At 50.6% G+C, this 21,344-nt stretch overlaps 1 protein-coding gene across 7 annotated transcripts in view; it reads right to left on the reverse strand.

The window, feature by feature from the left end:
• The window catches only part of LOC130384973 (smoothelin-like), a 53,774-nt gene that overhangs the window by 17,530 nt on the left and 14,900 nt on the right, over positions 1 to 21,344 (reverse strand). For 6 of the 7 annotated variants that reach the window (XM_056593400.1, XM_056593402.1, XM_056593404.1 and 3 more), the window contains exons 3-11: positions 19,255 to 19,333; positions 18,975 to 19,053; positions 17,919 to 17,995; positions 10,915 to 11,017; positions 6,930 to 7,327; positions 6,711 to 6,899; positions 5,189 to 5,246; positions 3,712 to 4,245; positions 1,620 to 1,693 (exon numbers count right to left, since the gene is read on the reverse strand). In XM_056593400.1, coding sequence (XP_056449375.1) covers positions 1,620 to 1,693; positions 3,712 to 4,245; positions 5,189 to 5,246; positions 6,711 to 6,899; positions 6,930 to 7,327; positions 10,915 to 11,017; positions 17,919 to 17,995; positions 18,975 to 19,053; positions 19,255 to 19,333 — 1,591 coding nt within the window. Of the gene's footprint in view, positions 1 to 1,619; positions 1,694 to 3,711; positions 4,246 to 5,188; positions 5,247 to 6,710; positions 6,900 to 6,929; positions 7,328 to 10,914; positions 11,018 to 15,374; positions 15,504 to 17,918; positions 17,996 to 18,974; positions 19,054 to 19,254; positions 19,334 to 21,344 lie in introns of those variants that run through there. The other variant, XM_056593405.1, reaches the window with a different exon arrangement.

Below are 21,344 nucleotides of genomic sequence, written 5' to 3' on the forward strand. Positions count from 1 at the left end.
AGACAGAGACCGAGAGTGACACACAGACCAAGAGTGAGAGACAGTGACAGAGAGAGAGCCAGAGACCAGGACATGTCTCCCCCCACTGCCACTGTCCACTGGAGTTTCCGAAGGGACAGGTTTTAATGTGTAGGTGAACCCCTGTCTCAGCTTGAATTCCAAAACTATGAGATTTTAAAGAAAAGGGCTCGGAGTTCTAGGAAGGAGGGTGGCGTGTTGTCCCTGGTTACGACCCACGGCAGCCTTCTGGCAAAAAGTAGTGTAGTGTCGTTGTGTATGAGCGTTAAAATGAGGGATGCTGTGTATGAAAAGAGCCACACACTGTGGCACTATGCTACAAGTATCGAGATAGAAGCTTCACTCTCTCTGGTACGCTGCATCCAGACAGACCGGTATGAGACAGAGCTCCACACATCCAAGACCAATGGAGTTCAAACACTCGCTGACAGACCGGACAGGTGTGTCTCTGGGAGCTCCTCAGAGATAGGGGCTCGCAAGGGGAGGGGTCCTCACAAGAGAGAGCGGAGAATGCCCACTGCACCTCCCTCTGTCTCCCCCTCTCCCCTCTCTCTCTCTCTCTCTCCTCATACCCTACATGGACAGATGTGACCGACTGCCCACTCTGTTTAATAAACACTGTTCCCTGTCTCCTACTCCCCATGTCCTCAGACCAGCTCCTCTTTGGTCCATTCCTCATTAACTCTGCTGGGCGCTTGAAATCTGGGATCTTTATTGGCAATGGTCTATGTGACAATGTCAAATCGCACCAGCTGAGGGGAATGGAGCATGGAAGGCTAACGCATCCGGGTGGGACCGTCCTGAATCAATAAAGTTGGATTCTATAGACATAGAAGAGGTTAAAGGTAATGAAATTAATATCCGTGCAGATATCGGTCATGTTTCCTCAACCTCCCTCGGGCACGGCACGTGCCAAGGTAAAGCGATAAATACACTTCACAACGACAAATAAGGATGAACGTCCACTCTGCATAGTATCTCTGTTTATTTTAAACTTGTGTTATAACTTAGAGGCCAGCTGATCCGCCACGCACCGCCTGCCAAAAGAGGCATTGCTGTCCGTGGCCCAGGGCTCCATGAATCACACGGACTGTGTGCGTGACATAATGTGCGGGAGGGGATTTCAGGCCTGGAAACTTGCTCCGGTGCACAGCGAGTCACACTGGGGTTTCAAGGGCTACAGTCCCTGACACGGCACCCAATCAGTTACCCACACCCCGGCCAGAACCTGTGGATGCCAACAGGGAGCAGACAGAACCTTGGAGCACTTGGAGCACCACGGAAAGGTCACAACAGAGCCTCAATAAACAGACATGTTTTTACCCGATGCTGCGATTGCAATTATTTGTCACAATTAATAGATTATCGAATCAGTTTGCCAACCTAGTATGAGACATGTCATATATAGCGGAAGTCTGAAATCAGATGCATTTATGAATGTATATGTATATATTTCTAATACATTAATTGCAATCTTCACGATAAGCCACATTTCTGATTTATATGCCATTCATTGTGCAGCCCGAAGATTGGTGGACAGACACACACATGCACACACACGCACACACGCACTAACACACACACACACCCTCTCCCCGTACCTTGAAGGAGGAGGCAGAGGTCAGGCTGGAGGAAGACATCTTGAAGGGCGTGGCTCTCAGGCCCAGCGTCAGCTCTGTTGGAAGAGGGAGAAAACATCTTCGTAAGCAGCAGCATGATAATAAAGTTTATATTCAATCAGAATTAAATTACTTAAAAAGGTCAACATTCTAGACGGCCAAAGTATTCCCCTATGTTAATGTACTCGGCTATATAAAGGAGTACTTTGTTTAAAGAATAAATACCATAAAACATGCAGATGTACGTCTAAAAGATGATAACAGCAGTTATTAAATATTGACTAACTGTTTGGTGCTGCCTTTATGGCCGCCCAACTGGAATGAGTACAACTTTAATGTACATTCACGTTGTATGTTTCTATGTTGACTTCTAATTTAAACACAGAAGCAGAGCCGTCACGGGTTAATGTACACTGCCTGTACAATGTTAAGAGGGGAGAAGCACTGACGAATAGCAGAAAGTGGTGAAAACTCTAACACAGGAGAGGAGCACCCAGCAGCGTTGGAGCGGGGGGGGCAATATGTCACTAATGTAAGCGCAGCGTGTCATAAACAACATGGCTTTGGAAATATGGATGACGCCACCTTTAACACAAACACCACGTCCTGAGCACTTCAACTGGGAGTGTGTGCAATGTGCATCGGCGCACACACATTTTTAGATGACCTGCCCCTTCTCACGCACGCACGCACGCACGAGCACACACACACACACACACACACACACACACACACACACACACACACACACACACACACACACACACACACACACACACACACACACACACACACACACACACACACACACACACACACACACACACGCACAGGGGCCTTGTTTGTTCCTGAAGCTCCAGCCGTGAGGAGACTACTCCAGAAGGAGCGGGCGACATGAGTGCGGGCGGGGCTGGAATGTAAACACGCAGGCCGTGGGACGGGGTCTGCCCCTCAGGGTCCCTGTCCTCTCAACGCTCAAAAAGGCAGGTCCTGCTTACGGGACGCATACAGCTGATATGAGCTTCTTATCATCCACAAGACAAAACGGGGGAATTCCTCACGGAATGGAACAATGTCCATAAAGCAGCAGCATGGATACAGCGGTGCCTCCATGCTCTAAAGCCGGAGGAGGACTTAAACAGAACTCTGCATCCACAGGGAGGGAGTGTTGGGGCTCAGGAGACCAGCGTGTCTCAGGTCTGAGGGCTGAGTAAACAGAGATCCTGATTGGTGGAGCCCAAGACTCTCTGTTTCTGCAGATCTTTCCTGCAGCTGCTGCAGCGGTCTCATGTTTATCATGATAAACAACATAGTTTCCTAAACAACACTATTTGGTTTTGCGTACATTCTTTCATACTAACTCCACTGGTTGTTTATTATCAGCGGTGAATTTGATATCCATGATGGACCTATAAGGAGTGTGTGTGTGTGTGTGTGTGTGTGGGTGAGAAAACAAAAAAGCTATTTACTGCCCAACAAGTCAAGTCTATTGTCAATTCAAGTAGTCCAGCAGCCACAGAAGGACGCCAACTAAACAACAGAGAGACAACCACCAATTGTTCTGCTTCTGTTCCCTACAAACAGTCATGCATTCTCCACCGCGGCTAGCCTGCCCCCTCCCCCATCCCCCTCTCCCCTCCTGCCCCCTCAGCTGAACGCTTGCCACTCGCTGGCTCCTCATCACATCTACACTAGCCTCTGTTCCTACACACAGCGCCTCGATGATCTGGGCCTGACCCGGGTCTAACCTGGGCCTGACCTGGGTCGGATCCCCTCGTCCTCGCTCTTGCTTTGAAGGACTTCATAGTCTCCGCCGTGCGTGTGACGGATCAGATCGCAGCGTCCCACCGCATGGGCTGGACCGCTCCACAGGGTCAGGGAGTGGGGATCCAAAGCTACAGATCGGATCCACTGGGAACCCCCCGTGAAGATCTGGATGCCTTGAATAAGCTCCAAACCAACTCTTACTGCCGCTAGTTAACAGGTAGACCGACCCCAACCGAGGTAACAAACCCTAACCCCACCCGCCCAGCCCGATACATCAGACAGAACTAGCGGACCCGGGGGGCTGTACCTGCTCTCTGGCCGGCGGCGGTGGTGATGCGTGGAGCCATGTGGGTGACGGGCAGCGTGGAGCCTCTGGACGCGGGCGTGGAGGAGGAGGAGGAGGAGGCGCTGGTGGAGCGCCCGTCCTTGATCTCGATGGTCAGGAAGGTCTTCATGTCGGCCTCTGCGTCTCCCGGGAGGTTCTGGAGTCCCGCCGGCGGGCCGCTCTCCTCCTGAGAGTGCCCGGGGGCGGAGCTCCTGGCCCCGCCCACCGAGCTCTGCCATTGGCCGGTCGAGGGCTGGAGTGTCCCGGCCGCACCCCCGGGGGGGAGGGCGGTATCGGAGGCCGAGGCCGAGCGGTCTCCCGGGGCGACGAGGGATGCTCCGTACAGCGAGGCGGGCCTGGGGGGGTTCCTCTGGCGGAGGGGGCCGCCGTTCTCCAGAGAGGTCTTCTTCAGTGGGGGGTCGCTGGTCCTGGGCTCACAGAACTTACGCATCCGGTCGCGGACGGAGCTGGTCCGGATGAACGAGACCGGGGAGAACCGTTTGGCCTGATCTGATCCTGAGCACGATAGACAACATGAACACATGAAACAACAATGGGCTCCTGAAGAGGAGACAACACACAACATGAACACATGTTGTACTGAACACATGAAACAACAGAGCGTCTTTTTATTGAGGTTGATTAGCAGTTATCCAAAAGACTTGGGTTTGGATCATCTCTTTGTCAGTTGTGTCTCCTAATCACCTTGTATTAATGAGCTAGGCTCCTCCCTTCAACAAGTTGTTTAATGATTTAATCAATGTTCATTAAGTCGGTAGAGGATTCAATTCAACAACTTAATGAAGAACCACTTTCTTCTGCTCTGTTCCACCTCGTTCTTTTGGAATCTGATCCATTTCTATACTTGGAGAACTCCATGCTGCCGTGATTCCTTCTGTTCTGTACACTCTATCAGACTCATCCTCCGGTGTTTGTGTGGAAAAGTTAATGTTATGACTTGTAAAAAGAGACAAACGACATAAAGAGTACATGTGCTGGAAACCCATTATTTATCAGACTCTGGGATTCCAGCTGCTGTCCTTTTAAGGGAAGCTGTCCGTGCTTATTGGAGGAATTGTGTATAAACGTGCAGCGATAGCAGCGAAACAACCACTAAACTGAGATTGGGTTCGAAAAACTTTGCATTCGCGTAATTTACACGCAGAACTGGCATTGTACCCAATCATTATTTTTGTCATAATAATAATAATAATAATATTCTATTGAATAATAGCAATCATATTTTGCTGGAGGATTTTCTAAGGATCCGAATATACGTAGATAACACAATGCTGTGAGCGAAAGACTTTGACTCTTCTAACAGAGAGTTGAGACGTAATCCACAAAGGGAACTAGGGGAGGACTGGTTCATGAAAAACGATGTTATCACAGTCCACTGGGCTGCCCCCCGTCCCCTCTGATGTCAGCCCAGTGGCCAGGCAGCTATTTCTGGACTCACCAGTATCCTTTGCTCTGCCCTCTGGAGCCCGGGGTGGATCACGGGGGCTCACCGCTGCCTGAGAGGGAGACAGACACGATGCAGGTTAACACAACCAGATGACAGAACAAGCTTGGCTGAGATCATGCGTGTGAGAGTGTGGTTCATTGGTGCACGCACGCACGCACGCACGCACGCTGGCACGCACGGATGTGTAATTGTGTAGCCCTGGGGTTAGCAGCGCAGTGTGTCTGGTCTATTTCTGGTGAAGAGCGAGCGATGGGCCCCAGAGTGTTTAGATTACTCCCAGGACAACGAGAATCAGCCAGGGAACCTCATCTTCAGGGAACAATGAGGAAACGGCCCGCTATGGTCCTCTGTGCTTGTTGGGGAAACCGAGTGAATTCGGGTCATGTAAGGGACAGAATACCGTTTTCATGTTTTCGTTTGTTTCTGCTCTCTCACGTCGGCTGGACATCTGTGTCAGACCTTTGTACCGTCAGCCAGAGGTGGAATCAAGTCTCCATTTCAATACGGCCTCTCTACGGATATTCACTCTCAACCCTCTGACCGGCTCTGTTTCTCTACGCTGTAGAGCCTGAGATGTCTAAAGTCAGACCTCAGAACCTGATGCTCAGAGCAGCTGAACCCATCAGGGGCCGACCAATGCGAACACCAGCGTAGCTTCCACGGCTGCTCTGGGTTCTGTTGGGCTGGAGACACACCAGAGGGGCTGGGGACAGACCTGGAGACAGACCACGACCGAGTCCATTGCTCTCTGACACCAGCCCCCCCCCCCTTCAGATGGCTCACAGAGCTCTGAGGGGAAGCAGAACCGGTCCACACACACACACACACACACACACACACACACACACACACACACACACACACACACACACACACACACACACACACACACACACACACACACACACACACACACACACACACACACACACACACACACACACACACACACACACACCTCTCGTTTTGTTTGCGTTGCCGGGTAACGGAGACAAACAGGCCGGTGTGCGGCCACATTCAGGTGTTTACACATGCCCCCTGTCACTGAGGCACGGCCGTTAGTCTCACATGAGGAAGGACAAATATGTATTTGAAGAGAGCCAGTCGACACACACACACACACACACACACACACACCCCCACCCAGCTGAAGAGGCCCAACACTCCCCTCTAGTGGTGAGGGCATGGAGTGTTTGTGTGAAACAGTAAATAATTGGTCTACCGCAACGCGGATTGGGGGTTCTGTGTGTACATGGGTTCTAATCCCTTCCCTTGGTTCTGTGTGGACCTGGATTCTAATCCCGACCCCTGGTTCTGTCTGGACATGGGTTCGAATCCCGGCCCCTGGATCTATGTGGACATGGGTTCTAATCCCGGCCCCCCGTTCTGTGTGTGCAGACTCTGCATGGTGTTCATGGAGTATCTCTGGGTATTCTTCAGGAGCCCTAACGGTCGCCTTGGGTGTGAATGACGGTGAGTATGTGGAAGGGAGTAAGAAGCTGGTAGTCTGTACCTCCTGCTGGGGGACTTCAGTCTGTCCAGCTGCACTGCCGTTCAGAAGGCCGTGTCTGGAGCAGGGGTCTGGCTTGGCCAGAGCGGCCCCGTCTGGCTGCTCCTGGTCGGGGGTGTCAGAGGAGCAGGGCTGGGGGCGGCCGTCGTCGGTCTCTGAGTCCATGCTGGAAGGAGAGCTGCTCATGGGCCGCTCCGCCTCCGCCTCCGCCTCCGCCTCCGCCTCCGCCTCCGCCTCCCTCCCTTCAGACAGCGGCCCTGAGTCCACGCGTTTCCTTGACAACAGGCCGCCGCTGTCCCCCGAGCTGCCGGTGCCGGAGCTGGGCCGGGGCCCCCCGCTGGATCCGGAGGAGCACGAGTCCGTCCGCGGCCGGTCCCCGGAGCTCCTCTCTGAGGCCTGGCTCTGATCCGAGGCCCCGGAGTCGGCTCGGGGCCGGGCTGCGGGGGGCTCGGCCGGGCTCCGCTCCGGGGGGCCGGGGTCCGGGAGGGGGGACGTGGAGTGGCCCTGCAGGCCGGTCAGGGCCAGCTCTGGTTCTGGGGCTGCAGACTCCAGATGGGTCGGTCCCAAGGCCATCTCCTGGACCAGGGGGTCTAGGACCAGCACCATGCCTGGTTTAGGAGCTGTGTGAAAGGAGAACAGTAACACAATGTTCAGCCAATAGGAACGGTTGATTTTCATCACAATAAAACACACACACGACGATAGTAACGCAGTGCTTCTGAACCATGAACTCAGGGATAATCAGGAGGAGAATCAACAGACAGAACCCAGTGAGCAGCGATCTTATCGGCGTAAAGAGGCGGCACTGAGGCTTCTGGGGAAATTAGCCCCTTTCTGAAGACCCTGGAGGAGGGCTCTGGGACTCCCCGTAACGCGGGATCAAAGAGGAGCCTGGGGGGCGGGAGGGGTGGGGCAGGAGGGAGGCATTTCCTCCCCTTCCTCCCCAGCTCCTGTGAGGGAGGGCACGCTGGTGGAGGGAAGTTCTTAGAAAAAGACCGAAACGCAGGTTTGATGGTGGAGCTGGAGGAGTTAAGGGCTAGAAGAGGAAGTGCAGGAGGAACCGGGGGTGAAATGGAGCACAGGACAAGTACTTCCTTCCTCCCTCCCTCCTTCCCTGCCACCACATGATTGGATTCCTCCTCCAGTATACCAGAGTATACCACCGTAAACCACCATTCACCACCGTGTACCAGTTTAAAATGTTTAACATGTAGTTCAACATGCAGTTTAACATGTAGTTTAACATGTAAACGGCCTGTTTCTTAGGTGTTTCCAAGCATCTCATCCACTCGTTCAGGTCGCCCCCCCACTGAGGCAGAATAGCGCACAAAGAGACACCTACTAATTAGTTTACAATTGCTTCTGAAACTTGAATGCTAAGTGTAGAACTCATTACACAACGATAACATCATTATGCAAAGATGAAAACGTGATCCTGACACTTTGTGTTGATTTTATCCCAGTTAATGAGATAAGGCTATATTTAACTCTGTGTTCCAATTATGGGAACCAATTACGGCTGAGCTTGGCTATGGGCCCATGATGGCTGAGCTGGGATCAGCCCCACAGTGCCATTAGCACTGCAGCACAGAGCTGTGGCGTCAGAGTCGTGTCAGAGCAAGTTCAGGGGGAAACCGACGCCGTCATTATTGGATAATGAGAGACTTGTTTTTGGAGCTCTAGGCTTATATCAACGCACCGTGTACCACGCTGCCACTTATTGTTTAGAGGACGCTGAGAGAGTCTCTTAAAGAGCGGAGCAGTTCAAAGCTGAGAACAAGATTAGTGTCCAGAGCCTGGGCGCACATTCCACACACACACACACACACACACACACACACACACACACACACACACACACACACACACACACACACACACACACACACACACACACACACACACACACACACACACACACACACACACACACACACACACACACACACACACACACCAGACCCCAGCCCGGGAATAACGAGACGAGACCACTTGTCAAGAGGACTTTAGGTCTAAAGATACAATAGGGTTAGTGATGTTAATAGTGATTGTGATATTATCAGATAGGATATTGTGATTATTCATCGTGATTAGCATTATCAATGATCAGTTAGTGTTCTGTGGCGTCTTTTGTGTATAAAAAAAGTTGTATAAAGTATTTGCAGAGTAACGGTTTGTAATTTGGCGTACAAAAACTTTTTTCTTAAACTGAATAAGTTAATTGTGACATTTCATGATTAGCTGATTACATCAAAGATTAGTTAAAGATCATTTTAATTGAGCAGCCCTTACTTGGGGCTGAGCTAGTAGGGGCATGGAGGGGGTGGGGGGGTTTTTTCAGGCAGAAAGAAGAAGCAGAAGTTGGAATGGCCCTGTGGTAGAGGCCCTCCCAGGCCAGCTCCAGATCTTCTAAGTTTAACCGGGATTGTGGACCACTTTACCTCTGCTGGAACGTCAAACACTCAACACGCATCAACCACAGCCTGCAGCCGCGCCCAGTCCTCCCTGAGCTCCGACTTCCTGTATCATTGTGTCCTGGCGTCCATTTCTAGAGGCTCTTACCCAAAACATCTCAGGCTCTCCTAAGGTGGCCCTCCTGCGGCCCCGGCGTGACCCCTGGACCAAATTGTAAGGAATGGATCGGGGAATGTTTTGTGAGCTGCCCACATCAAACCTCTTCAGGGCTGTTCTGCTGCTCTCTATAGCGAGGGGAACGTGAGCGCTGACCCTCAGCTCCCTGTAGCTACGTCTAACCCTTCTAGTCTGTGGGCAGGAGAAACCAGAACCAAGGCCAGACCAGGCCGGACCGGACCACACAGCATGATTGATGCACGTCAACCTCAAGCTACGTTCTGGTCCAGCCGCTTCAGAGTCAAATTGAAGAGAAGAAAGAAGATATGGACTCACTTGACCTTCAGGTGAACACAGATTTTAGAAGACGTAGTAGTAGTGGAACTAGTAGAAGTAGTATTTGGAGGTTGAATAAATATTAAGGGGCAGTAACGTTCATTAGACGGATCCCAAGCACATTTACATATGTCGAAATTTTATGTTTGTCATTATTCGATTTTTCCAATTAGAATCGAATTTGAAAAGTTTGAGGTTTGAACTAAACCTGCCAGCAGTCTGCAGCTGGACATTCCTGGGACGCCCCGTCTTTATTTTAAGCAGAAGAAGAAACCAGCTCGTAACTATTTGAACTTTTTGTGTGGAACCGGGAAAAGGGGGAAACAAAAAGATGCATGATGAGGTGTTTGTGGTGCGTTGCCCTGGCAAAAGAACATGCAATTAGACAAACATTCACACAAAAAGGACTTTACCCACAATGTTTTTCACCATACTTGGTCATAAAAATGTGTTTAAAACAGGATAAAAGTACTACAGATACTCCTGGGAGCGATTCATTTTGTTACTCAGTCCTGAAATAAACCCAGGAGTAGAACAACAATGGAGGGCCTTCTGCAGCGGTCTGACTAGTGACGCAGGAGCAGCTCCATCAGCGGGCCCCCAGTCGGCTGCTGAGGTAAGAGTGAACCCCCAGAGCCCATCGACATGCCCCCGTTCCCCTGCTGAGGTAACTGTGACCCCCAGAGCTCATCAACAGGCCCCCGTTCTCCTGCTGAGGTAACTGTGACCCCTAGAGCTCACCAACAGGCCCCCGTTCCCCTGCTGAGGTAACTGTGACCCCTAGAGCTCATCAACAGGCCCCCGTTCCCCTGCTGAGGTAAGAGTGAACCCCCTAGAGCTCTCGGTGATCCTCAACAGGGTCAGACCTGTTTACCCGGGCCTGAACAAACAGCGCCTTAAGAGTCCTGCGGCTGCAGGTTAAAACACTTCATTAAAGATTCAGAGGAGCTAGCTCTAACGTGAATGAACCATTAGAACCAACGAGCTGACAGGAGCCCTGGCCGCCAGGGAGGAGAACGGCTCCTTTTACAGCTCCTTCAGCGCCGCTGTTTTAACAAGCCGCCAGAGGAAATGAGCGGAGAGCAGCGGGTTGTTGTGGCACTACACTGCTGCTGCGTGTCTGACTCATTCGCTTTTTGTAGGACGTGACGTGTGACCAGGGCACACACACCCCCCCTTGTTTCTGACACACAATGACGGGGAAAGTGTGACCGGTGGCATGGAGGTGGAGAGCAGGAGGTTCAGTGCTGAGCCTGGGGGACATGGGGTTCAGTATCTGAAGGGCCGAGTGAAACCCTACCGGCCTTGTGCAGCTCGCTGCCTTGCTGCGTCGGCTGCCCGCGTGAATCCCGGATCTGTGATTTGATTGGCTCTCGCTCGCTGAGGGTCTCGCGTTCCGTCTCCTGTTAGAATGAAAACAACAGACAAGCAGAACACATTAGAACCAAGTCGAGTATGGACTACCCAGCATGCAACCCAATTCTATGACTCAGTTCATGACCTGACGTAGCAAACATGTGCACTGATGGATACTGTTGAATTTCCCCTGAGAGAGGAGAAGGCGGAAGACAACACTGCTGTGTTTGAGGTCAAGGGTCAAAGGATCAGGGGTCAAAGGGTTCCTCTCAAAAGGTCAGGGTGTATGTGGTTGAGATAATATCGTTTCACGAGACGCCCACAAGAAAAAAGTCCATTGTATTGTCTAGCATACGGCCAATAGAGTTGTGAGTTGAACTTTATTACACCATAATGTGTTCTGATATTTTCCAAGATTATCCATCAATCGCACCAATGGAGGTAGCGTTCAGCTCTGGCAACATTATCAACTCCCCAAGGCCAACAGTACCCCCCCCCCCCCAAAGCTGGCCCCACATCAGCTCCTCCATGTTTCCATCACAGAATGAGGAGGGTTTCTTTCTTTGCTACGACTGCCTAACCAGAGGATGGACGATGTGCATATTGCATCTTCCAGTAAATGTCTTTCAATCCTCTGTGTTAGAGGCCCGGTAGACCCCCTGCCTAGGACCAGGATCTGGGCTCTGTCTGAGACCCAGTAGACCCCTGCCTAGGACCAGGGTCTGGGCTCTGTCTGAGACCCAGTAGACCCCCTGCCTAGGACCAGGGTCTGGGCTCTGTCTGAGACCCGGTAGGCCGTAGACCTGCTCAGCACCAGGGATCGGCTCCATCTGCTCCAGCGGAGCCTCAGCTCACAGCAGGACAGGAGGGGCAGACCGGCTCTGGCCTGTGGGGAGGAGGCGACGGGCGGGGGTCTGGGTGAGAGGGGGGCAGGAGGCGGAGGAGAGACCACCGTTGGCCCTCTATGCCTGACCTTGAGCAGGGCTGTACGAGCCAATCAGCTGCACAAACACTGGGACTACTCCCTGCTCACACACACATGGCCGTCGCTCCAACCTCCAGAGCTTCAGCGCAGGAGCTCGCTGAAGGTTTGTTTTCCACGCGTGACAAAGGCTCAGTGTTCAGGGCTTCTGACAGAGAGGACTGCTCCTTAACCAGCTGTTTCTAAAGTAGGCCTGCACTGTAGGGGGCAGCTTAAGCCAGAAGAGTCTAATGTAAGAATAGTCCAACCATACTGTGGGCAAGGCCCTGGTGTAATCCTGGAAAAATATACACAACTTTTTATACCCCAAAGCAAACATTTTAACTGTACTCGTGCCAAATGTATAGCCTGCGACTTCAAGAGGCTTCTGAAGGTAAAGTCAACACACACACACACACACACACACACACACACACACCACACACACACACACACACACACACACACACACACACCACACACACACACACACACACACACACACACACACACACACACACACACACACACACACACACACACCTTGGCCTCTGAAGGTCCTTTTAATCGCTCCAGGCTGATATGGGCTGCCTGTTGGAGTGTAACTAATGGGAGGACAAACAACCCTCTCAGGTCATGGGTATGAGATCAGTCTGAGAGGTGGCTCACCTTTAGATCTCTAGAGCGGCTGCCCTGAGATCAAAGTCTGAGGGCGCACTCACACTAGGCCATCCGTACTGTGCCCAACCGTTTGACACCTGTACCGTACTCAAGTACGATTGCCTCATGATACTCATGAGTCCTCCCACTCTTCACTGATCAAAACTCAACGGCACAACATGAAGGCCTCCTCTGTCTGCTCCCTGCCTCACGTGGAAACGCTCTGCGTGAAAACGGGTCACATTTCGGGAGCTCCAATAAAATTGTAGCCCTCTTTAATGTCTTTTGGAAAAAGGTCAGCAGCATTTTACATTTGATGCGTGTGGAAATCCAATCGGAGATGAACCACTGCTGTGGACTGGATACCAGATACTCAGACCACATGTCTGGCCCGGCCTTTCCACTCACTCATATGGAAACATCCAGAACGTCACCACCACAGTCAATGGCAGGGTTTGATGTTTCAAGTGCCCTGGCCTGGGGAACTGTTGGGTAGGAGTGATTTATCTCTAGGGCAAATCTTTTATTGTTTATTTAAATAATTGCCATGCAAATGTTTGTTGCAATCGCGTTCGTTTCTTTTACATACGCAAAACAAATGAGCTGAGACAAAAAGTCTCTCTCTGCATTTCGTCCTGAAAGGCTTCAATGTCAGGAAGTGAGTGTAGGAGCGGCGATAAGGACACAATGTGAGCGGGAGGAAGAAAAACAGCTGCAGACCGCTGTAACCCGTTAAAACCCAGATAACACATAACACTAGCCTTTACACCGAGGGAGCGAACCGCTGTCTACCAGCGCTGCTGCTGAGAGACAGAGAGGCTGACAGACAGGATGACAGACGGAGGTGGTCTTCACAGCTCCCGGTTAAACCACACGGAGCGTCCTGCCGCCAGAAATCGAGGGAGACGAGGGGAGGAGTGGAGGGAGGCGAGGGGAGCAGGGGAGGGGGGAGGTAAAAGCTTCTACACCGTCATTAGTGGTTCTCCTTCTGGTCCTCAGCCCTGACAGCAGACCTGGGCTGGTGGGAGGACGACACCACAACCCCCCCCCCCCCCCCCCCCGAAACACCAAATGCCCAGATCTGTGTCTCTGTCTCTGGCGTTGGTTCTTCAAAAACTCGTCAACAGGCGGAGGGGAGCTGGTCTCTCCGGTCTCTCTGACCACAGCAGGCGTGGGCCGCTGGACGGGTCTGCAACCAGCATCCCGCCACGAGAACAACAACAACGCACAACAATGGGCCGAGCTGCGGAGGTTGAGGCGGGACGCCGGTATGTGAGCGGTCGTATTCTGGGACGCCCCCCCGATGGCCGCCGCCCTGCGCCCACAGCGATGCTCTATTGACGCCGACAGACACTAGGACAGAAGCGTTCCAGACGAATGAATCATAACTTTGGTTTTTACGGACTGGATGAAATGCGTCAAGGCAGCAGCTCCCGACGCGACCCAGACCCAGACGATCCGACTCCTCTCCTCTCCGCAAGGCGAGAGCCTCGGTGATCAGGGGTTATTGTGTTACACTGCAGCACAAGAGGTGGCGTCTCCCAGCCTGTCACACTGGGACCCGCTGATCACTGCAGCAGCTGCCGAGATTCACCGCAGTCAGGTTTTACTGTCTGGCTGAGGAGGGGCTGGGTTTTCCAGCGGGGGCTCCTGGTGAGATGGTGTGCTGGTCTGAGCTCCACGTGAGCAGACCCGCTGGTCTACTTTCCATGACTGCATCAAGGAGATGCTGGGCTGGGGGGCTGGAGGGCTCCCACCGGGGGGATACAGTAGCATGGACTTCTCTGTGTAGTATACTCAGTTACACGCACTCCGCCCCCACACACATACACCGACAAGACACACGCACACACACACATTGATGCACACACTATCTCTCTCACACACACACACACACACTGACACTCAGACACAATCTCTCTCACATAGACACAACCCCCCCCCCCCCCCCCCACACACACACACACAGTCCAGAGAGAAAGAAAATACCACCAAAGCCACACACACACACACACACCAACACACACAGGAATGCCTTCAGGCACAAATCCTACTGATGCTCTCCATAAATTGCCAACCTCAGCTTACTTTCTACTGCCACTGTTTTCCCCAAAACATCCCACTCTAGCGGTCACATTTTCACAATATCTTGCTTACTTTTCTCCCACTCTCCAAACCCTCCAGAGTAAAGGAAAGCAGTCTGCCTCCTACACACCTCAGCACCAACAGTCAACTCACCGTGGTAAATTACCCCAAACCCATTCTTCACTCTACAGTTTGTTCACTATGTCCTCATGGCCGCTGCAGTCACCCCCGGCAACCAGGAACCATCTCCCTCTGACCTTCTGCTGAGTCTTCTACTATAAAACCATTTGAAAAAGAATCTCCATAGCAACCGAAATCCCATCCCATCCCCTCCCTAGATCACAGTCGCAATACCAGAGAGACGGCTGAACACTTCCTCAGAACCAAAACAAAACAGATCCCAGGCATGAAGAACTAAAACAAAAAGGTATCCTCAGTATCTGACCTCCCAGGACAGGCACTGATCTGGGGCTGTTAATGTTATTACGAGATATCCCAGAGCAGGCACTGGTCTGGGGCTGATGGGATAACAAGACATCCCAGAGCAGGCACTGGTCTGGGGCTGATGGGATTGCAAGACATCCCAGAGCAGGCACTGGTCTGCGGGTGATAGTAATACCAGTCCCATTAAAGAATCCTGGGAGGAAAAGATTTAAAACAGAGAAATAAAGAAAAATCAGAAAAAATATATGATTTACCTCCAATCCCAGGCTGGTCCCCTGAATCCTTCTCCCTCGTTTCCTCCTTCTCTTACTACTCTCCCTCAGTCACTCCTCTCTCTCCCTCAGTCACTCCTCTCTCTCTCTACACTAGATGCGTTCTAGAGTGAGAAAGTCTTCAGCTCTGCCCCTGAACTCCCGGAGCCACATCACACACTCAAACACACACATACTCAAATACACACACAAGGATAACACCGGCCCCTCCCTTCACTTCCCCTCCCTCCCCTTCTGTCTCCAGAGCAACCCCCCCCCCCCCCACGACACACACACACACACACACACACACACACACACACACACACACACACACACACACACACACACACACACACACACACACACACACACACACACTTAAAGGCTCGCTCGTGTGGTTGACACATTAACTTTTCACACATTCTTCCCTTGTTCAAAAGTTGACCTTTTTCAGTTATGGGAGAAAGCTTCCAATATAGTGACGGCATCGTATTGCAAGGCAAACAATAACTTTCTTAAAGACGTTGTTGATCTCTGCTTTTATCTTTGAGGGTTACTCAGAATAAACGACCAATCACTCATTGTAAATGATCCATTCTATATATTTTTTTCAGACGTTAACTCTGGTGTTGAGACTCAATCTTCAGCTCAGATTAAAACTACTCAGAATCGGGACAATAAAGCTGGGACTACTTATTCTTTACCTGATCAAAGGGATAGAAACACGCAAAACCACACACACAGGCAAGCACACACAGGATGTAGACACATCTGGTGTAAAGGCAAGTCTGTGTTTGTTTGTCTTTGAGTGTTTATGTATAGGCATGTGTGAGAGTTGGTCTTTATCTGTGTTCAAGCGCGCGCGTGTGTGTGTGTGTGTGTGTGTGTGTGTGTGTGTGTGTGTGTGTGTGTGTGTGTGTGTGTGTGTGTGTGTGTGTGTGTGTGTGTGTGTGTGTGTGTGTGTGTGTGTGTGTGTGTGTGTGTGTGTGTGTGTGTGTGTGTGTGTGTGTGTGATTTGCCTGCACCAGACCCTTATCTAGCGCCCCCGTGTGGGTGAGCGGAGCACAGCGCAGATGAGAAGGACTGGAGTTGAGCAGCCACGTCCAGAACGTAGCCCACCCTGCTGGCCTGGATGAAGCGCCCACTGCTAGCCCGGGGGCCAGCTGACAGACGGCCTAGCCTACCTGTCTGTCTGTCTGTCGGCCTACCTAAGCTGTCTGTATACCTGCCGTATCCATCCCTCCTTTAGTCTGTCTGCTGGCTCTAATCACCAGTCTGTCTTACCTATCTCCCTGTCTGTCTGATTGACGGCGTGTCTATCTCTCTTCCTGCTTGTCTCCCCATGCCTTTCTATCTATCTACTGTATCTATCTCCTTGTCTTTGTCTGTCTGCCAGACCGTCTGTCTGCACCCCCCCACCCCCCAACTCCCAGCCGAGCCGTCTGAGAGGAAGTGAGGGCGCCCCTCCGCTCGCTGCAGTGTCTTCGGTACACGGACGTGAAGGGAACAACAATGGAGGCTTATCGCTCTGACCTGCGGACACCAACAGACAATAGGAGCTGGACGCACTTCAAAAGCCCCGTGACTCACTTCCTCTCTTCATATCAGAGCGGAAATACATCAGAGAAGTCCAACAGCTTAGACAGCTTGTTCCTTCTGAATAGTCATCCTGTTCTTCTCCGTAGAGATCATCATAAGAAATGATCTTATCAAGGTATTCATCACCGTTGTGACATCAGATGTCTTAAGGTGTGACCAGAGGGCCTTGTTTCAAGCCTGTCTTTGTCAATATCTGATATCCCCCTTGAGAGAATAGCTCCCAAACAGACCCTCCACCACCTCCACTAGGGGGCAAATTGACCAGCCACTACTCTGTGAAGTTAAAAACTGTGATTGGTATCGGTAAAAACTGGTTATATTCAGCCTCTCAAAGCAACTAGTGATTCACTTCCTTCTTGTTGCATAATACAATCTATCAAACGTTGACCTGAATTCATTTACGTTAAAATCTTTGACACCCAACACACACAACACATATTTAAGATGCCTTCAGTGGTGTGAAATGAAAACAGGGTGGTTTCCCTAAAATAGAGTGCAAACTAAAACAAACAGCAGATCACAGCAGATGTACAACAGTGTGGACAATTCATTGACGAAGAAACGGCACCCTTACTGTATCCCCAATCCCATGGGAATATACTGGTATGATATGGTAATATACTGGTATGATATGGTAATATACTGGTATGATATGGTAATATACTGGTATGATATGGTAATATACTGGTATGATATGGTAATATACTGGTATGATATGGTAATATACTGGTATGATATGGTAATATACTGGTATGATATGCATTCCTCTGAAACCTTCATGGTCAGCCGTGGAAACCCTAAACCTGACCCCCCTGTTGCCGGTCTTCCCCGAGTCCCGGTTCACAGCGTCGCTCCGGGGGCGTGTCCCTATCGGCCACGCCCTCGGAGACCAGAACCTGGACGTCTGGAACCCGTTCCTCAAACCCGGATGAACCATGTACTCACCACAACTCCCAGGGTGCACTGGGGCTCCAGGTTCCCGGCTTCTAAGATGTGAACGCCGGCTCTACCCCTTTCAGACCCTGTAACACACACACACACACACACACACACACACACACACACACACACACACACACACACACACACACACACACACACACACACACACACACACACACACACACACACACACACACACACACACACACACACACACACGTGATTCATGAGTCTAGAAACCGCTTAAATCTCAGGATCATATGATTTAGTTATCTATTATTCAGACCCCTTAGAGCATAAAAGCCTCCACACACTCAAAGTGAATGAATGTACATCTAAAACATATGTGTGGGGTTTGACAGGGAAGGTGTGTGTGATATATTTCTTTAGAGACGATAACAACCTAAGAATTCACTATCAGACAAAGCATCATAGGTGTGTGTCAGTTACCAGATACGGCATTGCACGCTAGAAGCCACTGCCACTGTCACTGTCTCACACACATATTTGTTTGCTCATGCTTTTGCTTAGCCGTCTTGGGGCTGCTATGTTTGTCACCTTGTTGTCTTGGCCTTTTAAACTTAAATTTGTATGTACTTCTTAACTGTGTATTGTTATTGTTTTTGTTTTTTAACTGTGAAGCGCTTTGTGACCCTGGTCTGTGAAAGGCGCTGTACAAATAAAGCTTACTTACTTACTTACTACTTACACACACACACACACACACACACACACACACACACACACACACACACACACACACACACACACACACACACACACACACACACACACACACAGTAGATGTCATCATAAGACATGATCTTATCATGGTTTTCATCACCGTTGAGGCGTCAGATGTCTGGTGTGACCAGAGGGCCATGCATCAAGCCTGTCTTTGTCACCATCTCATTTCCTCCTTGAGAGAAAATCTCGCCCGCAAGAGCACCTAAGAATGGTTCACCTCCGACACACACACACACACACACACACACACGCACACACACGCACTCCCCCTCGGCGGGATATAGCCCACTAGGTGTGTCCAGGGTGAATCACCTTGTTGCTCTTCATCACGGAGGCGGCGAATCGCCGCTCTGATAATCTTCCTCTCCTCGTAGTCGCTGGCGCTGCGGAGCTGAGGAACCAGATAATACCAGATCAGGGCCAGATGATGAGATTGGTCCACATACAACCAATGATGTCATCTTTCCAAATACAACCAATGATGTCATCAGTCCACAGAGAACCAATGATGTCATCGGTCCACATAGAACCAATGATGTGATCGGCATAAAGAGCCAATGATGTTTTGTGTGGTGCGGTGGGGAGAACTCACCAGCTTGGTGAGCTCCTCCAGGTCTTCAATGCCCTGCAGTCTCCCTGACAGTTTGACCAGAGAGCCGACAGCGTCTGGCCTGCAAGACAGACGGATCTTAGCGTTGTGTTATTGGACATAAAAGACGCACAAACATTTACTGCGTTCCTGAGAGTCTGGTTGTTGAAAAATGAACCAAAACAAACCCATAAAACTCTGAATGCTACATCGAGCGGATCATAACTTCTGTGCAGAGCGACAGATCATCTGAAAGAAAAGCTTGAGCTTCATTACGAAGCTCCTTCTTATAACGGAGCGCTAGACAAAAGCAGTAGAGCAGACACATTTATTAGGCCCAAGGAAAATCCATCAGCATTTCACGGGTGAGGAGCGATTACCAAATGGAGGCTGGAAAAAGTGACGCTATGACAGACACATGAGGAGGCTTCCAGCCTAAGAAATGGATTCTACATCACAGCCCGCCATCTCAACCCTTTGTCAGGCGGGTTTCTGTCATGTCCTCTGGTATCGGTGACTCTTTCCTGGCTTTACTGCCACTAAAGGATAATGTGTCTTTCAACAAACCTCGACCGCATGTTCATTTAGTTTGGAAAGCGTACAAAAGGGACAAACGGAACGACCGAAACCTCCAAACACTTCAACAACCAGAGCGATGAGTCTGCCTTAAGCAAAAAAAAAAACACTAGCCCTCTCAGGACCCTCTTAGACCCCAAACCCCCACCACCCCCCTGGGGAGGGGTGGGGTAGGGGCATGCGGGGCCTTGATGCAGTGCCAATCATTAATTAAGGCCCCAGAAGACTGCGGTTCACATTTGTGGCTGTTCACAGCTTTAAACTATTCTGAGAGGAACACAGAGGAACCCCCTTCACCAACCAATGGCCTCCGGACTTGAAGGAGGAGCCTGCATTACATTGAGGTTGTGGTCTTTCCATCTGTGAAGGCTTGTTGGCCCTCATTTAGAATGCACTAAATCAACCATGATGGCTAGATTATATTCTGTGAATTTATGTTATTATTGATGTGCCATAAAGCAGGGGGGGGGGGGCTTGGACGCTACTGGTGGTGCGTTAGAGAGTGTTTGAACATGTGATACAGAGGATAGAGGCTAGAGAGATGGTGTAGGATACAGAGTATAGATAGAGAGATGGTGTAGGAGACAGAGTATAGATTGAGAGATGGTGTAGGAGACGGAGGGTAGATGGATAGAGAGATGTTGTAGTAGAAAGAGGGTATATAGAGAGATTAGGGTGATACTATCTTGATCCTGATGGAAATTATATTTTTTCTGGTAGCATCCTGATTCCCATGACTGAGAAGAAACCGCACTTGAATAAAGGCTATGAGATGATAGTTCAACACTTCTCTGCTGCTGATGTATAAGGGCTTAGTGTATGGGCTGAGTGTAAGGGTTGAATGTAAGGGTTGAATGTAAGGTGTGAGTGTAAAGTATAAGTGTAAGGACTGAGTGTAATTAGTGAATGCAAAGCCTGAGTGCAAGGACTGAGTGTAAGGGCTGAGCGTAAGGGCTGAGCGTAAGAACTGAGCGTAAGGACTGAGTGTAAGGACTGAGTGTGAGGATTGAGTATAAGGGCTGAGTTTAAGGGCTGAGTGTAAGGACTGACTGGGTGTAAGGGTTGACTGTAGGGGCTGAGTGTAAGGGCTGAGTGTAAGGGCTGAGTGTAAGGGCTGAGTGTAAGGACTGAGTGTAAGGACTGACTGAGTGTAAGGACTGACTGAGTGTAAGGACTGAGTGTAAGGGCTGAGTGTAAGGGCTGAGTGTAAGGGCTGACTGAGTGTAAGGACTGACTGAGTGTAAGGACTGAGTGCAAGGGCTGAGTGCAAGGGCTGAGTGCAGGGGCTGAGTGTAGGGGCTGAGTGTAGGGGCTGAGTGTAAGAACTAAGTTTGAGGGCTGAGTGTAAGAGAAGAGTTTAAGGGATGAGTTTAAGGAATACGTTTGAGGGATGAGTTTAAGGGCCGAGTGTAAGTGCTAAGTTTGAGGGCTGAGTTTAAGGGCTGAATTTTAAGGAATGAGTTTAAAGGCTGAGTGGCTGTAGTGGCTAGAAAGCGCTCTAGAGAAATGCAGCCCGT

Source organism: Gadus chalcogrammus, chromosome 6 (genome assembly GCF_026213295.1).
Source record: "Gadus chalcogrammus isolate NIFS_2021 chromosome 6, NIFS_Gcha_1.0, whole genome shotgun sequence".
Lineage (NCBI taxonomy): Eukaryota > Metazoa > Chordata > Actinopteri > Gadiformes > Gadidae > Gadus > Gadus chalcogrammus.